General features: G+C 43.9%; 3 protein-coding genes and 2 non-coding genes across 7 annotated transcripts; 3 read left to right on the top strand and 2 right to left on the bottom strand.

Annotated features, from left to right (window-relative positions):
• Positions 1 to 51: 51 nt before the first annotated feature.
• LOC120051375 (peptide chain release factor 1, mitochondrial-like) lies at positions 52 to 5,272 on the top strand. 2 transcript variants are annotated; one of them, XM_038998212.1, is made up of 9 exons: positions 52 to 519; positions 726 to 823; positions 915 to 996; positions 1,118 to 1,225; positions 1,343 to 1,515; positions 1,586 to 1,703; positions 1,877 to 2,013; positions 2,111 to 2,209; positions 2,336 to 5,271. In XM_038998212.1, exons 1-9 carry the CDS (start codon positions 165 to 167, stop codon positions 2,444 to 2,446), a joined length of 1,281 nt encoding a protein of 426 aa, XP_038854140.1. In that variant the 5' UTR covers positions 52 to 164; the 3' UTR covers positions 2,447 to 5,271. The 2 variants fall into 2 exon arrangements, with proteins under 2 accessions (XP_038854140.1, XP_038854141.1); XM_038998213.1 differs by lacking the exon at positions 726 to 823 and having other exon boundaries at positions 405 to 519; positions 2,336 to 5,272.
• Positions 3,001 to 12,072, bottom strand: LOC120051376 (WW domain-binding protein 4-like). Of its 2 annotated transcripts, XM_038998214.1 has the most exons (10): positions 11,961 to 12,072; positions 10,059 to 10,131; positions 9,720 to 9,782; positions 9,214 to 9,340; positions 8,689 to 8,880; positions 5,075 to 5,145; positions 4,842 to 4,920; positions 4,542 to 4,750; positions 4,219 to 4,412; positions 3,001 to 4,015 (listed from the first exon to the last, which is right to left on the bottom strand). In XM_038998214.1, coding segments are annotated over exons 1-10 (1,233 nt in total). In that variant the 5' UTR covers positions 11,963 to 12,072; the 3' UTR covers positions 3,001 to 3,792. The 2 variants fall into 2 exon arrangements, with proteins under 2 accessions (XP_038854142.1, XP_038854143.1); XM_038998215.1 differs by lacking the exons at positions 4,842 to 4,920; positions 5,075 to 5,145.
• A 237-nt stretch (positions 12,073 to 12,309) lies between these two features.
• trnae-uuc lies at positions 12,310 to 12,381 on the top strand. Its single transcript has one exon. It is a non-coding gene; the product is annotated as a tRNA-Glu (tRNA).
• A 3,339-nt stretch (positions 12,382 to 15,720) lies between these two features.
• trnae-uuc lies at positions 15,721 to 15,792 on the top strand. The gene has a single exon. It is a non-coding gene; the product is annotated as a tRNA-Glu (tRNA).
• Positions 15,793 to 18,018: 2,226 nt separating this feature from the next.
• On the bottom strand, positions 18,019 to 21,502 carry LOC120050506 (SLAIN motif-containing protein 1-like). The gene is made up of 5 exons (XM_038997095.1): positions 21,400 to 21,502; positions 20,505 to 20,654; positions 18,738 to 18,890; positions 18,215 to 18,512; positions 18,019 to 18,106 (listed from the first exon to the last, which is right to left on the bottom strand). Exons 2-5 carry the CDS (start codon positions 20,611 to 20,613, stop codon positions 18,031 to 18,033), a joined length of 636 nt encoding a protein of 211 aa, XP_038853023.1. The 5' UTR covers positions 20,614 to 20,654; positions 21,400 to 21,502; the 3' UTR covers positions 18,019 to 18,030.
• Positions 21,503 to 25,551: the final 4,049 nt, after the last annotated feature.

The raw sequence follows: 25,551 nt of genomic DNA, 5'->3' as shown, positions 1-25,551 counted from the left end.
TAAAATACTGTGCGAAAAGCATTATCTATGACTACATATCCCAGAATTCAACACCACTCTTTGACCTTGCTGGAAGCGTGATTATATTCTTTACAATGTTACTAAATATGAGATGATAAACTCATGTAACCAGTTTACACTTACTTCGTATACACTGTAGCCAGATGCTTATGCAGAAATATATTCGACTGTGTGGCTCGTGCGCCCGCCTCATCTCGCCCCTCCACATGCGCAAGAGAATATGGAAGGAACTAGCAAGTCGATCACTCGTATCATCAAGACGTTATTGTAACAATCATTTGGGAGATTTATACAGGAATGAGTCTGTACAAAGATATCTTCGGCAGCTTGTGGAAGAGTACAGAGATGTCACCAAAACATTACAACATGGGTTTCTCAACGAGCCCGCCAGGAAAGAGTTGAACAAGAGACAGGTGGGACTTTCACCAGTGGCCACTGCGTTTCAGAGCGCTGAACACGCCGTGAAAGACCTAGAGGAGGTTGAAACTCTGCTTCAGAGTAAGTAAGCTGTGTTCTGTTTTGTGTATTTTGTTAATTGCTAACTAGCTAGTGGTCTTTTTGTATCTTCCTTTCATAAGTGTCTGTAACGCCTGCGTGCCGCAATGACCAGAAGAGGTCGCCATGCTTCAATAACAATGTGCGAACTGAAATGTGTCATATAACTGAAAATGTTGTACAGAGTCATCCATATTGTCCTTTTACAGGGACAGTCGGTTCCAAAGAGGAAGACCGACAAATGGTCCAGCTACTGAAAGAGGAACAAGCACAGATCACCCAAAGAATCGAGTCATTGAGAAAAGATGTACGAACAGACATTAGACACAGAACATTTTCAATGTCTGCCTTGGTCAGTCTGGAACTTGATGAGAAAATCTGAATTCATATTCCCCCAGTTGATCCGGACACTAGTACCCAGTGACCCACACGACACCAGTAATGTCATTCTGGAGGTGGTAACAGGGCGGACAACAGGAGGTGAGTCAGTGAACTGTAATTACTCAATGAACAGCATAGGCCATGGACAATGGCTCTCCATTACACTCCTGGTCCTAATGATAATGTATGTCCCCTCTCTGGTACACATGTTTTGATCCAGGTGACATCTGTCAACAGTTCACCAGAGAGATGTTTGACATGTACCAAGGCCTTGCCAGCTACAAGAACTGGGACTTTGAGATCTTCAACTACACACCTGCTGAATATGGTAATGCTTCTCTTCTGTCTGTCCTACTGTCTCTGTGTTTTATGGGTCACTGGATGAAAGTGTCTGCGTGTATGTATGATTGATTGGTGTGTTTATTGTCTGATTTGATTCACTCAGGTGGACTGCACCATGCGGCAGTAAGGATAGCGGGGGAGAGTGTGTATCGGCGTCTGAAGCATGAGGGAGGGACACACCGGGTCCAAAGGATCCCCGAGGTGGGCCTGTCCTCCAGGATGCAACGCATTCACACAGGAACCATGACCGTCATCGTCCTGCCACAACCCAACGAGGTACACCTGTCTGTCTGCCCCTATCTGTCTGTCTGTCTGAACGATAATAAATTGGCATTCTGTTTTGTAGCTGGACATCAGCATTGACCCTAAGGACCTGCGGGTTGATACGTTCAGATCGAGAGGGGCGGGAGGTCAAAGTGTCAACACAACGGACAGTGCTGTCCGAATAGTACACCTGCCAACAGGTAAGAGCTTACAGTTTGGGGAGACAGAATATGTATTGAAAATCCACTTTAAGAAGATTTTTTATATCTTTATTGAAAACCAATGGCACTTCTCAATTCTTGATTTTGAATTGCTCTCCTGATATTGACTGAATTGAAATGGAATTTCTGACTGACCCCTGCTCTGACCCTAGGTACGGTGGCAGAGTGTCAGACGTCCCGCTCTCAGCTGCAGAATCGTGACACGGCCCTGCGTGTGCTGAAGGCCCGCCTCTACCAGAGCATGATGGGCAGAGAGACGGAGCAGAGACTTACGGCACGCAAACAGCAGGTGATCCCCGACACACAGTCCCATCCAAACGCTTTACTGTCCCCCCCCTCCCTCCCCCCAACTCACCTCAGAGCCATTCATGTTACTCCTTCTCCAGGTGGGCACTCGCTCCCAGTCGGAGAGGATTCGCACCTACAACTTTAGCCAGGACCGCGTGACAGATCACCGGACTGGCTATGTGACCAGAGATATCAAGGTGGGCTTCTAACTATGCAAACAAGCAGTCTATAATGGAAGTTGATTTGTTGTGTAATGTTTGTCATGTCATGCTTTTACATGTAGGTAATAGTTGGTTAATGTGTCTTCTGTATTCTCTTGGCAGGAGTTCATGAGGGGCGGGGAGCCCCTGGATGATCTGATCTCAGAGCTGTTGGAACACGGAGACAAGGAGGCTCTGCTGGAGCTGGTGGTGACCTGCAGTCAGAGATACTGACTCAAGACAGTGTGACGCCTTAGTTCTGGGAGCTAGCTGACATGACCCACTGCTGCAGCACTGACAGGAGAACAGTCACACCAGACATGGAACCAATGGCGCGAACACTGATCCTGGTTCAGTTTGTGAAAGAATGGCATGTGGGTGGAGAAAAGAGAGCAGAGAGCCTGGCTGCAGATAACCCAGCTCTTTAACCAGTCTCAAGCATATGCACAATTACACCCTAGCATCTTAAAAGTCCTAAAATGTTACCGAAAATAGTTGGTGATGAGCCCTGCTCCTATTGGGTGTGTCAGAGCTATGTTTCAGCCCAACACACACGTTCTAATCTCAAGCACCCAGGCTGTCTGGCAGCTGGCCAGCCATGGCATCAGTATCTCTCCTACACAGCCATAGCAATGAGCGTGTATTGGCACCAATGAAGGGTTGTATTACCTTCGAGGCTACTCGAGCCCCTGTGAAATGTTTGAGTTGCTCTGACAGAAGTCTGCGAAATAAATCCGTGGAAGACTTGATTACTAAAGGCTGATGGACTAAAGGAAGAAGCATAGAGGAAATGTCCACACCAGCAGAATATATATTCAAGTACAATATTTCATCAATCATACTGTAGAAAACTTGCTTTGCATTCTCCTTCTCGCATACTCCAACCATGTTGGTACGGTTCAGGGCTGGGTTTCCCCAAAGCATCGTAGCACTAGGATCATGTTAATTCCATTGAAACGAAATAGACAAAAGATGACCTTAGTGCTAAGATGGATTTGGGAGACCCAGGCCTGAGCATGTACTGGTGGTGATGTGGAAAATGACAACCACCACCACCACAGTAAGGACATCACAGCGGTCCTTCACAAGCCATCCAGAAATTATCCCGTTAAAAATACATCACACACGCATAACAAAATATCTCTGGGAATGATATTGTCTGTCCATCACGGCTGTATGCTATTCAACTCAAATAAAAAAGCAGGAGGGCATCAGGCATTGAAAAAGGAAATTGTAAAGAGTAAGACAAACACTTCAAGTTAAGACAGCTAAAGCCACTAATCCAGCTTGTTTCAGACGTTTGCTTGTCCTATTCAACCCCAAAAGCTGCGGATATACTGTAACTTGGTTGGTTGGATGGGTAAAATTCAACCTGAACAATTATGAACTTATGGCATATTGGTGAGTAGCTAACTCGGGTTCTCTGTAGCCCACAGGGACCTGACCTGCGTATCCAGGTATTGATATGACGTTGCTAGAATTGTCCCTTTACACAATAACAATAGTCTCCAACAACATCCCCCAGCTTGTCAAGCCTTGTGTCTGTTTAAAAAGAGTTCATATCTGAGTTAGCCTGGGTATTAGTCATCATCTCCCCTTTGCCTCAGGCTCCTGGAGGATTTCCCGTTCTCTGCTTTCCTCTTCCTGAACGTGGCCCCGGCTCCCGACGCGGGGCCACCCTCGTCGCCCAGAGAGGTGATGATACGCTCCCTAAACTTGGGTTTGGGCTCAGGTGGCAGCTCCGTGGGGGCGGGGGCGCTAGCTGCACCTTCCACCTGTGGTAGCTGCAGGTCCACTTTCTCACTGGAGGAGAGAACATGTGTGGTGGTGGGTGGGGTATAGAGCAGATAGGTGAGTTATTAGTTTAGCATTTAATTAGGCACACAACAACAAGTTGGGTAAAGTAGAGACAGACTAGCAACAGGGTCCTGTTCATTAAGGCAAACTGTAACAAAATCTCATAGTTAAATCCAAATGAAGACATTGACAGTACAACAGTCTCTTACTAAGGCTCTTCTTCTTCCTGTATCTGCTCCCAGGCTCCGTAAGGGTTGGTCTTCCTGGGCTTCTTAACAGCAGGCCTCTCCTCTTTCTCCTCAGGCACAGCTGCCGGTGTGTCTTTGGCCCCTTCGTCTCCCTTCCCCCCATCATCATCCTCACCATCTTTATCCTCTCCCTCCTTGTCTGAAGGCGGTGTATTCTTTTTGTGGGGAGAGCAAATGATTATTGAAATGATCGCCAGTCACCATGACTCAAATCCTAAACTAATGCCCACTATTGTTTGTGCCCATTCACTACAAATGGGGTTGTATTGAGAACTCAGTCTCACCCTGAACTGAATCTTGGTGACCTGTTTGGAATCCTCTCCCTCCCCGGCTCCGTTGGTACTGTTGGAGCTGTCCTCCCCAGAGAGGGGTTCTGGCTGCAGGGCAGATGGGTCATCTACCCCTGGGGGGCCCACTGTCTCTCCACTGGGCCCGAGCCCAGACCCAGACTCACCACCGGCAGGGAGATCTGCAGGTCTTTCCCAGCTGGACTCTGTCAGAGTGGGGGAAACATCAAAACTATGTCAAACATAATTATGTCAAACATACATCATTCTTGTCATCACCTGTCTTTACAGACTGACCTCCAGTCTCTGTGTTGTAGTAGTAGGTAAATCCATCAGGACTGACGGCCTCCATCCAGGCACTACTACCTAAGGAGATCTACAGAAAAAAAAGTGTGTTCACACCAGGACTTGAATGCATTACCTCGGTACATTACACTGACTCTAAACATATCAAATGGGTAACAACATACAAGAGACTTCCTGGTGAAATGAAAGGTATTAAGAAAAATACATTAAAAAGTAGTGTCTACCTCAGTTTGACCAGGCTGTGGAGATGGTGTGCTCTTTCCCTGCAACCCATTTGGTTTGTCCCACTGAGATTCTGAAAAGATATAAAAACACAATGCTTCAGGAGAAAGGTGAATGGTCCTAGGTGTATGTTCAAAACTGATTTATTAAAAGTCAGTCTGACTTTTAACCTGTCATCTCTGATATCTGCGGAGTTGTTGTGGTCTTCAGCCTACCCAGGGTTCGTACGGATAGTTGCAAACCAAATTCAAGGGCTTTCGAGGACCATCAATTTGTAATAGTTCCTATTATGCAATTGTTTCTATTCGTCACCAGATGGCGGTATATTTGCCAAAACCTACGGTATATTCGCTACTACCTTAGAAGCTCTACTCAATAATACGTGTTTCACTACTTATTTACTACATACATTAGTGGTAAATCAGTACTGATGATGTAATTAGAGTAGTGATGAGCAGAGTTTTGGGACATGCCTACTTGTGAACACACATTTCTTATTCGCATTATTACAACTCCAGCTTTATGACAGTATTGTAATTTTATTTGGCATTTGGGAATCTACTACTTAATAGCTACGAAAAAGCGTCTTGCTTCTGACTGGCAGCTTTAGAGTCGACCGGTCGGGAGAAGGGCGGGCTGTGTGAGGAAACCGGCACGTGAACGGCAACCAGAACAGCAGGAGCACGGCTGCCGCTTGATAAAGTGGAATATCGCAGGCCCCCCTTGAATGAGGCAACAACAAAAAAAGCTCTGGAGAGAAAAAGTCTCATAATGTAGAACTAGTGCAGGATGCAGCGTTGTGCCTTTCCCCTCCAGGGCCGGTTACACCATGCTCGACATGTCTAAGTCCGATGCATTTATTTTCACCTCGACCCCGCCCTGTGGGTTGGTTAGGTCCAGTGATGAAGTGGTAAGAAAAAGGTGGGTAAACTACACTGAACAAAAATATAAAAGGGTTGGTCCCATGTTTCATTAGCTGAAATAACAGACCCCATAAATGTTCTATTATGCACAAAAGGCTCTATATTTGCCCAGCATTGTAGCTATCGATGTGACGTTTGGCAGTCCCTAATCATGATGGCAGCATTCGCGTGAAACTGAAAGCGCGAACCACTGCTTTTAACCAGGGCAAGGTGACCGGAAACATGACCGAATACAAACAGTGTAGCTATTCCCTCCGCAAGGCAATCAAACAAGCTAAGTCCCAGTATAGAGACAAAGTAGAGTCGCAATTCAACAGCTCAGACACAAGAGGTATGTGGCAGGGTCTACAGTCAATCACGGATTACAAAGAGAAAACCAGCCCCGTCGCGGACCAGGATGTCTTGCTCCCAGACAGACTAAATAACTTTTTTGCTCGCTTTGAGGACAATACAGTGCCACTGACAAGGCCCGCTACCAAAACCTGCGGGCTCTCCTTCACTGCAGCCGAGGTGAGTAAAACATTTAAACGTGTTAACCCTCGCAAGGCTGCAGGCCCAGACGGCATTCCCAGCCGCGTCCTCAGAGCATGCGCAGACCAGCTGGCTGGTGTGTTTAAGGACATATTCAATCAATCCTTATCCCAGTCTGCTGTTCCCACATGCTTCAAGAGGGCCACCATTGTTCCTGTTCCCAAGAAAGCTAAGGTAACTGAGCTAAACGACTACCGCCCCGTAGCACTCACTTCCGTCATCATGAAGTGCTTTTGAGAGACTAGTCAAGGACCATATCACCTCCACCCTACCTGACACCCTAGACCCACTCCAATTTGCTTACCGACCCAATAGGTCCACAGACGACGCAATCGCAACCACACTGCACACTGCCCTAACCCATCTGGACAAGAGGAATACCTATGTGAGAATGCTGTTCATCGACTACAGCTCAGCATTTAACACCATAGTACCCTCCAAACTCGTCATCAAGCTCGAGACCCTGGGTCTCGACCCCGCCCTGTGCAACTGGGTCCTGGACTTCCTGACGGGCCGCCCCCAGGTGATGAGGGTAGGTAACAACATCTCCACCCCGCTGATCCTCAACACTGGGGCCCCACAAGGGTGCGTTCTGAGCCCTCTCCTGTACTCCCTGTTCACCCACGACTGCGTGGCCATGCACGCCTCCAACTCAATCATCAAGTTTGCGGACGACACTACAGTGGTAGGCTTGATTACCAACAACGACGAGACGGCCTACAGGGAGGAGGTGAGGGCCCTCGGAGTGTGGTGTCAGGAAAATAACCTCACACTCAACGTCAACAAAACAAAGGAGATGATTGTGGACTTCAGGAAACAGCAGAGGGAGCACCCCCCTATCCACATCGACGGGACAGTAGTGGAGAAGGTGGAAAGTTTTAAGTTCCTCGGTGTACACATCACAGACAAACTGAATTGGTCCACCCACACAGACAGCGTTGTGAAGAAGGCGCAGCAGCGCCTCTTCAACCTCAGGAGGCTGAAGAAATTCGGCTTATCACCAAAAGCACTCACAAACTTCTACAGATGCACAATCGAGAGCATCCTGTCGGGCTGTATCACCGCCTGGTACGGCAACTGCTCCGCCCACAACCGTAAGGCTCTCCAGAGGGTAGTGAGGTCTGCACAACGCATCACCGGGGGCAAACTACCTGCCCTCCAGGACACCTACACCACCCGATGTCACAGGAAGGCCATAAAGATCATCAAGGATCAAGGTGCCTGTTCACCCCGCTATCATCCAGAAGGCGAGGTCAGTACAGGTGCATCAAAGCGGGGACCGAGAGACTGAAAAACAGCTTCTATCTCAAGGCCATCAGACTGTTAAACAGCCACCACTAACATTTAGTGGCCGCTGGCAACATACTGACTCAACTTCAGCCACTTTAATAATGGGAATTGATGGAAATTATGTAAAAATGTATCACTAGCCACTTTAAACAATGCCACTTAATATAATGTTTACATATCCTACATTACTCATCTCATATGTATATACTGTACTCTATATCATCTACTGCATCTTGCCATCTTTATGTAATACATGTATCACTAGCCACTTTAAACTATGCCACTTTATGTTTACATACCCTACATTACTCATCTCATATGTATAGACTGTACACTATACCATCTACTGCATCTTGCCTATGCCGTTCTGTACCATCACTCATTCATATATCTTTATGTACATATTCTTTATCCCTTTACACTTGTGTGTATAAGGTAGTAGTTGTGGAATTGTTAGATTACTTGTTGGTTATTACTGCATTGTCGGAACTAGAAGCACAAGCATTTCGCTACACTCGCATTAACATCTGCTAACCATGTGTATGTGACAAATAAAATTTGATTTGATTTGATCAGTCGGTTCTGTACCTGCCTGGCTGAGTGGCAGTGTGGGTAGAATGAGGGAGCTCGCCTGGCAACCAGAGTGCGAAACACATGAAATAAAACTCGGTAGTCTAGCAATATATTTTTCTAATATTTTTCATATTAACATATTTGATAGTTTTCTGTTCTCCTCCCATTTTAATTCAAGTACTTTTCAAGTACCAACTTGAGAAAATTTCAGATTTTTAAGGTATTCAAGTAATTGAATTTCAGAGTGCCAAATTCAATTACTTTAAACACTTCAAGCACCTTGTGTGAACCTTGCCTACCTCCTGTCATAGAGTTGTAGTAGTATGTGAGTCCTTCGCCTGTCTTTCCCTCCACCCAGTTCTCTGATTCGTTTCTGGGCATCCTCTCCTTTCCAGGCTTTCGCTTCTTTTCTTGTTTTCGAGATTGAGATGGAGATGGAGAATGAGATGGAACTGGGCTTGGAGTTTGGGCTTTGGTTTGAGATGGGGAACCTAAGCAAACACACAAAATCACATTGATATATATTAGCCATTTGAGCAGACACTCTTATCCAAAACAACTTACACTGTGTTCTAACAACTTTTTAAAAGCTTCAAGTTTCATTAGTCGTATGTACAGTATACACGTGGTATACATCATCCGACAAAATGCTTACTTGACAGGTTCCTTCTCGACAAAGCAACAACGAGATAATAAAATATAAGAATACAAAAACTATAAGAAACAATGGTAATAAGTTACACACTTATTAGACGGTACAAATAAAAACAGACTGGCAGGTTATTAAGTTAGTAAATCAATAAAACACTTAACTAAGAAGTTACCTGATGGTTTTATCCCCAACCTTTTCATATCCTCCTCATAAGCTTTCAGTGCAGCCGCCTCCATCGTTGCAAACTCTTTAGACTGACGATCCTCCTTCTTCGCCTTGTCAATGCTCTTCTTTTGCATCTGTACAGAAGAGAGGCCGGAGTATCAGTCAAGTCACCAATGAGATGACAGCATGGGGTGAGAGTGGCTTATCTGGACCTTATCTCTGCTGAAATACACCACTAGGCTAGCCATTAGGGCTATGCATGCCAAGCTGCGTTTACAACGCATCAATAGTTTCCCTTGCAACAGTGACCCCTGTTGATACCTCTGTGTAATAACGTGTTATCAGCAGACTACATAGAGCCCAGATAGAAAACAGTATAGTCTCAGGTGATTGACACAACATTTATGGCATCTGTATTTCTTATGCAGTATGGTAGCTACAACCCTGGCACTGACAGGCACCCATCTTTCTATGTTCCACAAGTGAAGGCAAAACCCAATGATGACAACTCACCTCAGCAATTTTGGCAGCAACATTTTCTTTGTGATTCTTCCCTCGTTCATGAAACTCAACACTCTGCATGAGAAACAAACAAGCACAGGGGTGAATACATGATCAAATCTTGTCCTCAGCCACAACCCCGTGCAGTCATAACGTAACAGACTACTCTCTCTTTGACACAGATCACCAAGAACAAGTAAGATTTCATTCAACGTTAGAAACATGAGAAGGGCCTAGTCAAAGAGACTGAATAACTAGCATGATGATTATGCCTGAATGGGTAGCTAGTCAGCTAAGTACACCAACTTTACATACCGGTGCAAATTACATGACAATTTACTCAACACTCACAGGTTTATTGTCGGCTATCCAGCACTTGCAGTACTGGCAGAATTTCTTCGGCTGGGACTTCCAATATTCCGACCTGAGTAATACAAACAAAATAAACAACTTCATAAACATGTGTTTGAAAGCTGATCAGAATAGCAATTTGGACAGTACACTAAAACACAACCATGGTCATACAAACTGAACTAGCTAGCTAATGTTAGCTAATGAATAGATGCAACAATATGAAATCAAATGTTATTGGTCATGTTATACAACAGGTGTAGACTTTACAGTGAAATGCTAATTTATGAGACAATTCCCTATGGTGCAGAGTTAAAAAGTAAGACATATGTCTACAATGTATGTTTTTTTAATGGACAAAAAATTTGCTTTATATATATATATATAAATATATATATATATATGTGTTTTTTTTTAAAGAAAAGCACGTTAAAAAAAAAAATAACATCAAATTGATCAGAAATACACTGTCGACATTGTACATGTTGTAAATTACTATTGTAGCTGGAAACGGCTGATTTTTAATGGAATATCTACATAGGCGAACAGAGGCCCATTATCAGCAACCATCACTCCTGTGTTCCAATGGCAAGTTGGATCCAAGTTTATAATTTTAAAAGGCTAATTGATCATTAGAAAACCATTTTGCAATTATGTTAGCACAGCTGAAAACTGTTATTCTGATTAAAGAAGCAATAAAACTGGCCTTCTTTAGACTAGTTGAGTATCTGGAGTATCAGCATTTGTGGGTTCGATTACAGGTTCAAATGGCCAGAAACAAAGAACTTTCTTCTGAAACTCATCAGTCTATTCTTCTTTTGAGAAATGAAGGCTATTCCATGTGAGAAATTGCCAAGAAACTGAAGATCTCGTACAACGCTGTGTACTACTCCCTTCACAGAACAGCGCAAACTGGCTCTAACCAGAATAGAAAGAGGAGTGGGAGGCCTCGGTGCACAACTGAGCAAGAGGACAAATACATGAATGTGTAGTTTGAGAAACAGACGTCTCACAAGTCTCGCGAGTACAACTCCGGGATGCTGGCCTTCTAGGCAGAGTTCCTCTCTCCACTGTCTGTTTTTTTGCCCATCTTTAATCTTTTCTTTTTATTGGCCAGTCTGACATATGGCTTTTTCTTTGCAACTCTTCCTAGAAGGCAAGCATCCTGGAGTCGCCTCTTCACTGTTGACGTTGAGACTGGTGTTTTGCGGGTACTATTTAATGAAACCTCTGTCCTCCAATGGCACTCTGTTGTCAGTTTAGCCTACATTTCACTGATCTTAGTAGCATTTTACTCCCTCTGTTTAATATAACACACATTTATTAATTTCGGTTGCCTATCCTGACGTGAAGTTTGTTCTATAGTTTTGCCGGTAGTCGTGGTAATACAATGAAAGTTTAGATGCGATCAACATATAATTTAAACGATGAAAAAGCCTGGAAGGAGGAGAGATGACTAGAAACGATTCGGTTGGCCGTTTTATGTGTGGATTAATTGTCGGAGTAGAGATCCTTGTGCATTTCAGGTAAAATAACAACTCAATGTTTATATCCCAGGACAAATTAGCTAGCAAGTGCAAGCTAACTAGCTAAATTACCATACATGTTTAATGCTTTTCGACCTGTCCCCAAATTAATGTCATTGGTTCAGAGTTTGTTTTGACATTTTAACCTGCGTGTCGTGATCGCGTTTGGTGTGGGGGGACAAATTACATTTGGGCACGATGGTGCACGCGCGCAGCCGGTTTGGGCAAGGTGTTATGGCTTGGGGGTAGAAGCTGTTCAGATGCCTTTTGGTCACAGACTTGGCTCTCCGGTACCAATAACGTTAACGTTACATAGTTAGCTTTAGTAAATCTTAAACGAAATTGCAATGGGTGTGACGTGAAACAAAATACTCACATTGTGTCTTCTGATCCAATATAACGTGAATATAATTAAGGTTAAACAACCTAGCTAGCTACACACAAAAGCAGAAAATGTTGAACATTTCTCAACCATCAACACGGCGTCCGTTTCTTATGACGTATATACGGATGTCTTTGAGGGTCAAAACTGGTTGTACTCGCTACTGTTATCGCTTTTATTGGCTTTATTTTGACAACACAGTCGTCTGAAAGTGTCATTTTAGTCGCAGTTTATTATAAGGAATATGAGAAGAATGGATTGAATGATGTAATTAAATATAAATATGTAATCCGTCCCGTGTAGACGGAACAAATAGTCTATAGTCCTGTCAATTTTCAAGATCTCCCATATGGTCTAGCGGTTAGGATTCCTGGTTTTCACCCAGGCGGCCCGGGTTCGACTCCCGGTATGGGAACAACTGTTTTGTTTAATTAAACATCATTGAACATGTTCTCTATAGCAGTGTTTCCTCACCCTGCTCCTCGAATACATTGGTGGAAAAAGTACCAGATTATCATACTTGAGGAAAAGTAAAGATACCTTAATAGAACATTTCTCAAGTAAAAGTGAAAGTCACCCACTAAAATACTACTTGATTAAAACTTATTATGGCTGCAATCCCGTTAACGGGATGATATGACAACAGCCAGTGAAAGTGCAGGGCGCCAAATTCAAACAACAGAAATCTCATAATTAAAATTCTTCAAACATACATGTATCCTATACCATTTTAAAGGTAATCTTGTTGTTAATCCCACCAAAGTGTCCGATTTCAAAAAGGCTTTCCAGCGAAAGCACCACAAACAATTATGTTAGGTCACCGCAAAATCACAGACATACACAGTCATTTTTCCAGCCAAAGACAGGAGTCACAAAAAGCAGAAATAGAGATAAAATTAATCACTAACCTTTGATGATCTTCATCAGATGACACTCATAGGACTTCATGTTACACAATACATATATGTTTTGTTCAATAAAGTTAATATTTATATCCAAAAACCTCAGTTTACATTGGCGCCATGTTCAGAAATACCTCCAAAATATCCGGAGAAATTGCAGAGAGCCACGTCAAATAACATAAATACTCATCATAAACTTTGATGAAAGATACATGTTTACATAGAATTAAAGATACACTTGTTCTTAATGCAACCGCTGTGTCAGATTTCAAAAAGCTTTACGGCAAAAGCACAATATTCAATAATCTGAGAACAGCGTTCAGCCACAAAAGCAAGCCATACAGTTACCCGCCAAATTGTGCAGTCAACAAAACTCATAAAAAGCATTATAAATCTTCACTTACCTTTGCTGATGCCAACGTCATGACACTGATCTTCGTCGGAATGCACTCCCAGGACTCCCACTTCCACAAGAAATGTTTGTTTTGTTCGGTAATGTCCATCATTTATGTCCAAATAGCTATTTTTGTTAGCGTGTTTGGTAAACAAATCCAACATCAGGAAGCGCGTTCACTAAAAGCAGACGAAATGTCCAAAAGTTCCTTAACAGTCAGTAGAAACATGTCAAACAATGTATTGAATCAATCTTTAGAATGTTTTTAACATAAATCTTGAATAACGTTCCAACCGGAGAATTACATTGACTTCAGATGTGCGATGGAACATAGCTCCCTCTCATGTGAACGCACATGGTCAGAGCATGGCCAGGTCATGGTAGCACTGACTATTTCCTGTCTCTTTCGGCCCCACTTCACAGTAGAGGCATCAGACAAGGTTCTACAGACTGTTGACATCTAGTGGAAGCCGTAGGAAGTGCAAACTCATCCATATCCCACTGTTTGTTCAATAGTTGTTGAAAATCTACCAAACTCAGAATTCCCACTTCCTGTTTGGATTTTTTCTCTGATTTTTGCCTGCAATATGAGTTCTGTTATACTCACAGACATCATTCAAACAGTTTTAAAAACTTCAGAGTGTTTTCTATCCAATACGAATAATAATATGCATATATTAGCAACTGGGACTGAGGAGCAGGCAGTTTACTATGGGCACCTCTGTGCACCTTTCATCCAAGCTACTCAATACTGCCCCTGCAGCCATAAGAAGTTAAAAGTCTGAAAGTATTTGGTTTTGAATGTACTTAAGTATCAAAAGTAAGTCTAATTGCTAAAATATACTTAAGTATCAAATTTGCCTCACTTTCTTCTCTCAGTAATTATTTGTCCCGTTTTCAAGAAGACCCTCTCAGTGGGAACGGATGTAGCCACTATGCAGTCTCCCTGTCATGACTTTAGTAAGCTGTGGGTATCTTCAATGAAGTGACATGTAACCGACATGTAAGAGTGGTTACTCTTGATGTCCAGCAGTCAGGGAGTGGACTCTTTCCAGCACTGAAGCCTGTGTGCTCTCGTACAGATGTGGAATAAGTGATTTTGAAAGTGTTCTCCTGCTCGGAATTGTGTACATTGGATTTAGACTATTGCTCTAATTTCTAAAACCTCTGTCCTCCACGATTGAAAATGGCTGGAAATCGGTGGCAATCATTTTAGCCAATGCAATATCAATTTGGCCTTGTTTTGCTACAGATTTGGCCAATTTGGCCTTGTTTGCTACTTTGGCATAAACTGGTCCATAGAAGACTGCGTAGGTGTGGGTCGCGTAGGCATACTTAATTGAGTGGATACATCTCCACGTGTGAAGGTGCTGGCTCCACCACTATCACTAGCAGGCCCGCTAGTTTCTCAAAGCTCCGCTACAGCTAGCTTCACGGTTGGGTGCACAGTTTCTCATATGCCGGTGTAGGTTGTGCGTAGAACCGGCTTTATATGAGATTTTGTTTTGGCAAATTATACACTGTGTTCTAACATTGTCTACATTATTAAAATGCATCCAAATGCTACTGTGCTTCAGACCAATTTTCCAGCTGTTGTTTTCACAGCTGTCCTTCCTCTCTCCTCGGCTGCTAAGTGTATGACTGTGAGTGAGTTGGCTCGGCCCTCCCTCACGCATCTTTGGTTCATTGGTTGACACTGCGTGTCTGATTGTCAGGAACAAGAGGTGAGACTGTTAGTCTGAGCAGACAGTCAGAACGAATGGGTGTGCGCTTGAGCATTTAGGCCTATATTATTTTATTTATTTTTTCGTTATTTGAATTAATTAATTCAACTAATTGAAATATTTTGATTATTCATATCTTATTTTTTGTAAATAAATTCGGCTTTTCTGATATGCGAGCCGGCTCTTAGAGCCGACTCGTTCGCGAACGACACATCACTGCAAACAAAGCATTTTTTGTTTAGTGAGTCTGCCACGTCAGATGCAGTAGGGATGACCAAGGATTTTCTCTTTAAGTGCGTGAATTGGACAATTGTCCTGTCCTGCTAAGCATTCAAAATGTAAGGAGTACTTTTGGGTGTCAGGGAAAATGTATGGCGTAGAAAGTACATTATTTTCTTTATGAATGTAGTGAAGTAAGAGTTGTCAAAAATATAAATAGTTAAGTACAGATACCCCCAAAAACGACTTAAGTAGTACTTTAAAGTATTTTTACTGAAGTACTTTACATCACTTCTCGAATACCCCCAACAGTACAGATTTTTATTGTAACCCTGGACAAGCACACCTGATTCAATTAATCACCAAACCCTCAATGAGCTGAATGAGGTGTTTGTCCAGGGCTACAACCACAATGTGTACTGTTGGGAGTACAAGGGTTTGGAAATTACCACTCTACAGTACCAATAAGCTTACCTGTGGATTTCACTGTTAAAGTACTCATACGTCTTCCAACCTCCCATATGGTCTAGCGGTTAGGATTCCTGGTTTTCACCCAGGCGGCCCGGGTTCGACTCCCGGTATGGGAACGGAGTTTTTATTTAAACCTTGAACATGTTATGCACAGTAGGCTAAAAGATACAGGTACGGTATATGCCTGCCTGTGGCTTTGACTGTTAAAATATTGCGAACTGACTAAATAGAATACTCTATCCGATGCAGCATTACTAGGGTAGCATACAACTAGCGCTCACAGTCTCACACCAAAATTACACGTTCATCAACATTACTCAAACGTCAAATTTCTAAGTGTAACATGCTGACCAGACCGGACACGTCGCGTGCACGAGCGTTGCAAAATAAATGTAGAAATCCATGTTATTAAATTATTGCGCGCCAAGGAGCGTCTGCGTTGCCAAGGGCTAAAATAGAAGTCATTCGTATTTCTGACGCAGATCGCGCTGCAAGTCCCGCCTCTCCCATCACCTCATTGGTTTATAGAAGTAGGTACCCACGTGCCATCTCCTAATTGGTTATACCCACGTGGGTGATTGAAAGACGAACTGTGTTGCCGGTTGTCGTGGCAATACTATGAAAGTTTAGATGCCAATCACCATATAAATTCAAAGATGAAAAATCCTGGAAGGAGGAGAGATGACTAGAAACGATTCGGTTGACCGTTTTGTGTGTGGTTTAATTGTCGGAGTAGAGGACCTTGTGCATTTCAGGTAAAATAACAACTCAATGTTTATATCCCAGGACAAATTAACTAGCAACAGCAAGCTAGCTAAATAGGACAAATTAGCTAGCATGTGCAAGCTAGCTAGCTAAATTGCCATACATGTTTAATGCTTTTTGACCTGTCCCCAAATTCATGTAACTGGTTCAGAGTTTGTTTTGATATTTTAATCTGCGTGTCGTGATCGCGTTTGGTGTGGGGGGACAAAATACATGTATGCACAATGGCACACGCTCACAGCCGGTTTGGGTTCCGTGTAAGGTTGTTCAGACTTTAACTCCACATTTTTGAGGCTAGGCATTAACGGTGAATGGTTAAGGTAAGGGTTAATGTTTGGGATAGGCTTGAAAACAGAAAGCGTTACATGTTTTTTTGATACGGAAACTGAATACAATCAATCTGACAAATTTAGCGAAAATGTAATTACTTCACCTGTGAAAATAACCAGTAGCCCACTAACTTGAGACATAATTGAATATCAGGTTCAAATAATACTTTTATCATTTGAAAATCTTTAATTTTAGTTTTTAAAAGAACTACACTCATTCAATTAAATACAGTAAAAAAAAAATGTTTTGGAGAAAGAGATGGCCATGAAGACTAACCTGCTTTTTTTAAATACTGAAAAAAATATTAAAACAGACAGCGAATGCTACGTAAGTGATCTTTAAAAAGTAATCCTTCATCCAAAAAGACAAAACATCTACCCTGTGCTCTTCATCAACAAAATTATAATTAACCATAAAAGTGCAATATCACAAATAAAATGAACAAAAACAATTACATTTCAATTCACACTTGTACAATCAGTGCAACAATTACAAATATTTCATAGATATGCCAGTGAATCTTTATAGTTTAAAAAGTGTCCAAAACACAACTTGAAGTCATTTCCCTGTCTTGGTGAGACATTTTGTAAACAGATTCAGACATTAGCTTTAATTTGGTTAATATGCTTCACATTTTAAAAAAATCATGAAGAATATTGCATCAATACAATCAGCATCCAACAATGCACACTGAAAGTTAACTTTAGTCTCTACACTAATCATAAGATAATAAATAATATAAGATTTATTTTAAATATACCTTGCCATGTAAAAATTAGACCAAATACACCCAGACAATAGGGAGTGATTTAGACTTTTTTTAGCAGCATATTTGGTGCTCTCCATTAAGAGAAAATACACCTTTTATTAATCAGAGTTCCAAAGTTAAAAAAAACGAATTATGTGGCTTAATTAGCATAAAGTGGCAGCTCTTTCTTTAGTATGTTAATGTAACCATAACGTGGTTAACTTGTTAGTGCATAAAAATAACAGGGCGATTCCCCTTGGCACAGACCAAATTGGACAGGTGGAGAATGCACGTTTGACTTTGAGTGCTGACCACACCTCACATACCCAATCATGAGGGCGTTCTACACAAGGTTGTTATTCCCTATAGTTTGGTTGACCTGCCTTCTCAATTCCCCAAGAACACTTTGTGTGGCAGTGATCGACCCCAACCAGCAGGGTCTCTCTACATTGCCAGCTCTTCTTCTTCTCTGCATCTCATCTCTCCATTCACGTCTCCATTCATCCCTCTCTCAGTAGCAGCCATCTCTCCAGCTCCCGTCTCGTAGGGCACTCAGGCTGGACAAGCTCTTAGGAGGCGTCAATAAACTGGGGAAAAGATCAGATTGAGATGAAAAATAGGAAATTACGATCCCAGACAACAAGAACCTAGTTTTGAGCTTGTTGGCGCTCCCCTAGTGTCCTACAGTAGCCTACCTGCGTGTGGGTTGGGCGATCTTGCTTCGAGGGGTGGAGCTGGTCCCGATAAAGGAGGCTGGGCGGGGCAGGCTGCTCCGGGGGGGTGTAGGAGTGCCCCCAACCCCCACAGCTGGTTTACTGGGGAGGGGGATCCCACTGATGCCGCTCAGGGACTGCAGACTGGTGGAGGTCGGCATGGTAACTGGCCCTTTCACAGTGGGGCTGACGTAGGCTGTGGCTTTGAGGGGTTGCCGCGACAACGACTGGAAGTTCCCCACACTCTGGACTCTGTTCTGCAACTGACCGGGTGAAGGGACTAGTGGGAGAGGAACAGGGGGTTGACAATACATCATATACAGATTAATGGATTATTAATGGATTGATATAATATTCCTGTTTTCCTCAGATCTACTGTATAATGTATGGACCACCGACTTAGAATGATCATTTTCAATTTGATGAATTCTGGCAAGTTAATCAAGCCCTGCAGTTTTATAGTATGTGTATGGTCAGAGCTAAAACAAAGAAGACGGTATCTCACTGGAGGACTGTAGCCTGCTGGCCAGCCCATTGGACGAGTCGAAGCTCAGACTGTTCCGAAGGGTGGAAGGAGAGACGATGTGATTGGCTGGGCTCAGTGGGCTAGGCACACTGGGAGCCCTGAACAGGTTGGGCATGCTCCTCCGCAGCTTATCTAAATAGAATGTACACACACACACACACACACAAATTCCTGTATTAATTCAAGGCCACAGATCTAGATGACTAAGACTTTATCATCTCAGATTCTACATAGAGCCCTCAAGAGGAATACGTGCCACTCACTAGTCTCTCTTGAAGAACACCAGTTGAGGCCCCAAAGATAAACATCTCCTGTAATCTCACCACCCTCTATTCAGTGTCCCTCTCCTGTTTAGCTCCCAGAACAGAAACAGAATAGCCTCCAAGAGCTTACAGAACAGTCAGTGTCTCAAGAGGCTTACAGTGAGCACATCCCTGGTAGTCTGCCAGTACAGTAGTGACTAACGAGTGGGTGACCTTAAAAATGACCTGTTCCCCTATTAACATAAACAATGACAAGTTGAAAACAAACCTATAAATAGATTAGTATAACTATTTCATAAGAGGGCCATCACGTCGTGTGTCAATTATTTTGTAGCCCTTCTAATATTGTTATGCAAATGTTCCATCAAGACAACACAAAAGGCTTGTTTGAAAAATGTACTCAAATCCATCTGCATTCCAAATGTGATCCCCAAAATACAAAGCGAACATAAATACACAAACATTATTAGAGAGTCTTGCAAATCAAGAATTCTTATTAGTGTGAGATTTCATAAATTTAAGCAGAGGGCCAGGGTTGAGTCCAATAGACAACGAACAGGAGAACACTGTCCAATAAAAACATTTATTGTCATAATATATATATATTTTTTTATCTCCCATTTTCTCTAATGAACGCAACCCAAGTGCCTGCATGGGCCAGGCCTGCTCACCTGATCCAGGCCTGAAGCCCTGTTGTTCGGGTGTGTAGGTGCTGAGTGTGGGGCTGGCCAGGGCCTGGGGTTGGGGTGGGGGCTGATAGGAGAATCCTCCAGAGGGGTACTGAGGGGTGGAGGGGCTGGTTGTGCTCCTCCTCCAGTCCCGTATGCTGGAGAAGGTGTGGGAGTGGGAGAGGCCGCGCCGCAGGGTGGGTCCCACACGGGTCAGGCGGGGCTGGGGAGGAGGTAGCTGCCCGTACTCTTCCTCATCCTCCTCCAGGTCGGCCTCGCCGCTGTGCTGAAGGGAGAGGAAGGAGAAGCTGGCGCTGCGGCGGTTGATGGAGGTGGGGGTGGTGGAGTAGTCCTGACGAAGACCTGAAGGAGGGGGAAATACGGACAAGCGCAAACACACAAACACGGAACACAATCAGTCGTCACCTTCTACGCCTGAGGTTAAGGTTAATAAAGCCTGGATGAAGTCTAAGGTCTTGAATCACGTTACAGTGTTAGAAGGGAGAGAAGGACAGAGGAAGATAATGAGAGAGAGGAACATAAGGAGAGAGAGGAACATAAGGAGAGAGAGGAACAATAAAGGGCAAGAAAATGGCCAGGAATCCAAAACCACATGAACAACTCTGGGCCCTACTTTTAACCTTGGGGCCCAGAGTTATTCCCTTTCAGGTCACCTGCTTAATAGTTCTGATTTATAAAGCATTTTCAACACTTTTACATAGAAAGGGGGGAAAACTCACCTCTTACTATGTAAAACAATATATAGTCATAACTATGTAACAACAACAGTTTTTAATAAAGGGTGAGGGACTCACTGTCCTCCTGCAGACGAGCCATGACCTGGACGTCAACAAGGTCCTGCAGTTTGTATCCCTGCGTGATGGAGTCATCCTCCAGCTCTGAGGCACTGAGCTCACTGTCCATGGAAGACTGGGGGCTGAGGAGGAACCGCCGGAGGCTGCGGCCTTCGACACACAACAACAGAGTTCAAAGGTCAGATCACAGACAAATTACATTGCAGAGATTTTACATTAACAATGAACACAAAGAATACTGACCAGATGAAATGCAAGATTAGGAGGTACATTGGCAGCAAAAAAAACATCACTCTCCCTTTAAGAAACATTGCAGAGTCACTGTTAGTAGGGAGGCCACGTCATGGAATTGTGCCTTTGGTGATAGAAGCACCACAAATCACAGACAAAGCTAGACAAGGCCATATTGTGTTTATGGCCACTCCAAGCCCTCATGGCCATTTTCCATTATGGCCGCCAACCAGGTCCCACAGGCTCGACCTAGCTGTGTGACATGTGGCGCTTCCATCACCAAAGGGACTATTCCACTCAAGTGAGGGGACAGACCATCCCACTATGTTTTACTTCACATGGCAAACACCTGAAGCAGCAGAAACTGAACACACACTGAAACACTCCTTCTCGTGCAGTGACAAATGATGAATGATGACCTTGGGGGCCTCAATAGTCTATAGTGGCTTCCTCTCTTCTTGTGTCCACCTCTGTTCTGATCTGACAAGACAGCCAGTAGATGAAACTTAAGGTGTTTCACCTGTCCATATCTCTAACATCAGCAGGAATCAAGGAGAGGAGACAAGGAGAGGAAGCTCTTTCAAACAGACTATTGAGATGCAAACCTTGACATGACATAGAGACTGAGCCAACGTGGGCCAGCGGGGGAGCGAGCGAGGCTTACTGCGATTAGCTGAGTGATTGGCTGGGAGGAATGTGGGAATTCTCTCAGCCTTCCCTACAGGAGTCAGGGACAGGTGGAGGAGAGGATGGAGGGGTGAGGAGAATGAGGCTGACGGAGGGAGAAAGAAAGGGAGGGGAAGGAGACAGGATAAGGGGGAGAGAAAGAGAATCATGGAGAGTTGTTTCAATGGAGAAAAAAGAAAACTATTCCAATGAAGAGACTGGTATTTTTTTCAATTGTGAAATACCATGTTTAAGAAGTAATCATGGATGGAGTAGCCCTCGTGTCTAAGGACCAGGGGTTTTCCTCACCTGGTGAACTGATCAGGAGTGTTGAGTTTCTGCTCAACAAGGCCCAGGATCTTTCTGCTCAATATGGCCCTGATTCTGCTCAATAGGGACAAGAGTTTCTCCTGATCAGGTTGCAAGGTTGAAAAACCCCTAGTTAAGCTAATGTCATATGGTAATATTATGGTAACATTATGGCAATCTGTACCCATGTCACATAGTAATCTGTGTGTGTATTTACCAGGTCTGTCAGCGGGCGGAGGGGTGGAGCAGGACCTGGAGAACGAGGCACTGAGGGGGGACACTCCAGCTACACGTCTCAGGGGGAGGGCAGGGGAAGAGTGGCTGGAGAAGACCCCCCGCCACCTATGGACTACGCATGGGAGGTAGGAGGAGGAGGAGGGAGGGAAAAAGGCAATATCATACTGTACTGTATCGGACCACCCCCAAAAAACACACACACACAGCTGTCAGTGCTTTCCGGGCCCCTCACAAGGAACAGAGGTCAGCAGTGTGAAGCGGTTGTTTACCTCACACCCAGCGCGTCACATTGCTGTGACAGTCACAGAACCACTATTCAGTAGCAGCCAGGGAACACATCTGCTGTCCAATGCCCAGGAGACAAAGCTGCATTCACAACCCTCACACACACACTGCTCAACACACCCATTCAGCACAGGCCAGGACCAGAGCAGCGACCACACACACCTTCTGATATATATTCATAGAGGAGACCTACAGTAATGAACACGCGCTAAACAAATATCCCAGCAATCTATCTAGAGGAGATGTGGTGGATCAAAAGAACAGAGAGAGAAGAATGAATAATAAATGTGGCAGAGCTGAGAAAGCAAAGCATCTCTCTCCCTCTGTGTGGTGGTTCGACTGTGTGCTGCTCAACACAGCGCTGCATATATCCCTGCACCACAGATAGTGGGGTTATGTTATACCTGTCACTGAGAATATAAACCACTTAGCAGCATCGAGGCGAGATGCCTTTTATGTAAACACGGTAACCATGGTTACCCCTCTGGTTGCCGAGGGAGGCCCTGTGAACGTAGCAACAGGCAGATAGTAGGTCAAGTGAGAAAGCAGTGGAAATCTTTTCCTGCAGTTACAGCTACTGTGAAATTAATATACGGGCTTCTAGTTGAGATCCTTACAGCAATATATTGTAGTAAAATACAGGTAACTGACAAAATAAAGGAAACATGAGTATGAGGGATAAAAGTATATTTTATAAGTATTACACTTTATGTTGTTGTTCCCTTTATTTTGGCGGTTACCTGTAGTTCACTGATGCATTGGCGGCAGGTAGCTTAGAGCGTTGGACTAGTAACCGAAAGGTTGCTAGATCGAATCCCAGAGCTAGCAAGGTAAACATCTGTCGTTCTGCCCCTGAACAAGGCAGCTAACCCACTGTTCCTAGGCCGTCATTGTAAATAAGAATTGTTCGTAATTGACTTGCCTGGTTAAAAAAATAAAATGGCAGCTTCACTGATGCAACGATAAGCTGTTGCATGACAAGTGTATAATATGAACGCCAAGTTAAATTGGATTTAATGTGCAAAAACAGATACTTTTCAAATATATAATAGTAAAAAGAAATGCAATTAAGCTGATGTGTGTGTTTACTCCAAGTTGTTGAAAGTGACGCACACAGACAGTTGCGGCCAGTGCTTCACCTCTCATTAAGAGCTTAGAGGACTAAAGCTGTATTAATACATTACCTTCAGCGAAGACCGTGGGAGACGTCACATCTATTCACTCCTCCACTGTCCTGTTTCACACCACAGCTTCCTCTCAGACATTAACCCAAGGTCCACTCTGTGGTCATTGGACACCATGGAATGTCTCAGGAGTAGAGGCATTAACCCTGACGTTACCGCTAAATTCCCAAAGTCGGCCACTCATACCTTCACTTCACGGCCACCCATTCATTCTCATTCGACCCGGCCACCTCTCCACTGCAACCCTTCTTCAGGTAGATGCTGTGAATTAGAACGTGATCTCCATCACCTAACCAGGTGAAATGAATGCACTCACTGTCATAACCATGCTGCGAATGTGTGGGTCTGTAGGTTTGTATACGGCTGTCTTTTCAGGAGTGACTCCGCTTGTGCGTGACCACCGTGTGTAGTTTAATGACGCCGGTCGTGTGTGCGTAGTTTAATGACGCCGGTCTTGTGCGTAGTTTAATGTAGCCAGTGCTGTGTGTAGTTTGATGTAGCCAGTGCTGTGTGTGGCTAGTGACTGTCTGGAAAGGTGCTGTACTTTTACCTCAGAGTCCAAAATAGTCTGGAGTTGGCTGGTTACATAATCCTGAGAGACTTGAGGACCTGTTTCACACTGTGCTCAAGGCATCACAGTGCTAGCCTCCCCCTCACCTCCATGTACCCACACACACAGTGCTAGCCTCCCCCTCACCTCCATGTACCCACACACACAGTAAAGTAGAATCATAACCATCTGTTGAAAAAGTCTTTGAATACAAAACGTTTCATCAGGTTGATAGAAACCTATGGTCTATTATATAGCCATCCATCTATCCACCCTTTTTGGTCCCTAGTTTCCACCCCTCCTCATACCTTGGTCCAACCTGAGGCACAGTGAGCGGGCAGACTCCACCTCTGTTCTGGGGCTGTCCAGGACCTGTCTGCTCCACTGGAGGGGGGTAACAGGGCTCTCCCCCCACAGCCGGGCCTTGGCTGACACATACAGCCTGCAGGGAAGACAGGATGAGAGCCAGAAGAGGAGGAATGAAGAGGATTTTACTGCCCTATAGTCCCATATCAACCCTTATGGGCCTACAGGGAAGACTGGTTTCGGGTCAGGGATACGTTTTCCAGTTTTACTATGATCCCAAAAATGTACATCAAGCCAAAACCTCACTTAGGACCTGAGAAAATAATCATATTGATTGTAGCCAACAAGCGTAAACCGTGGCGCATAGTGTGGAGCAGCCAATTCTGACTGCAGTCCAAAATTGGTTTTGGGCACTATAATGGATTTGCCATAATAAAGAATGAGTCAAAAGTAGAATGTCATCTTTTATCAGCGGGTATTCTTATGCATTCGTTTTACCACTAAAATAATAGCACTTTTGTGTCTAGTCGTCCACCCCCAAGTCGACATGTCTCAGACTGATGCAGTCTAGCCTCCATTTCAACAGGCACATTTTCACAGCAGTGGCCGTCTGCTCAATCATAATCGTTGACTATGATAATTGCAACAAATCGATGTGTTTGTTAAAGAAAAATCGAATGACATTGGAACAAGTGTCAGCTCCATCTTTCTGTCCAATTTGCCCCGAAGGTGTGGCTTTGTTGTCGTATATCATTCCTACTAGGATTTGAGTCTCATTTGCAGGTACATCATTATATTCCATAGGCCTACGTCTACCAGAGTAACAGTCACATATCCTTTAAAATAAACAGAACACTGCATCACCATCGTACATCGTATAGACAAATTGTCATATGCAAATAAAGACTGCAAGTTTCAAAGAAATCTGTCCGATTAAATTTGCCACCTCAACTACATTATACAAACCGTTGCACATTGTGAAATAGTTACCAGGTAGCTTCAGAGTCGTCATTAGAGAATACAGCATCTAGGTCCAGAATGTCCACCTCATCCAGAACCGTAAGTTCCATATAATCAGCCTCCGTCTCGAGAGCAGTATCAACATAATGTGAATGTAAATATTCGAACGGTTCGTCCAACGGGAAAAATGACTCCAAGGAAGACTGGCACAGTAGCGTCGGTAACGGACTAGGTATGCAGTAGCTCCCGGCCATGTAGGCCGGAGAGGGAGGTAGAATGTGGGGGCTGCCAGTGCAGCCGTTCGCCCGCGTCCTCAATT

The sequence above is a fragment of the Salvelinus namaycush genome, chromosome 7 (assembly GCF_016432855.1).
Source record: "Salvelinus namaycush isolate Seneca chromosome 7, SaNama_1.0, whole genome shotgun sequence".
In the NCBI taxonomy this organism is placed as follows: domain Eukaryota; kingdom Metazoa; phylum Chordata; class Actinopteri; order Salmoniformes; family Salmonidae; genus Salvelinus; species Salvelinus namaycush.
The sequence above is the reverse complement of the archived record's forward strand: the minus strand, read 5'-3'. Positions and strand labels throughout refer to the sequence as shown.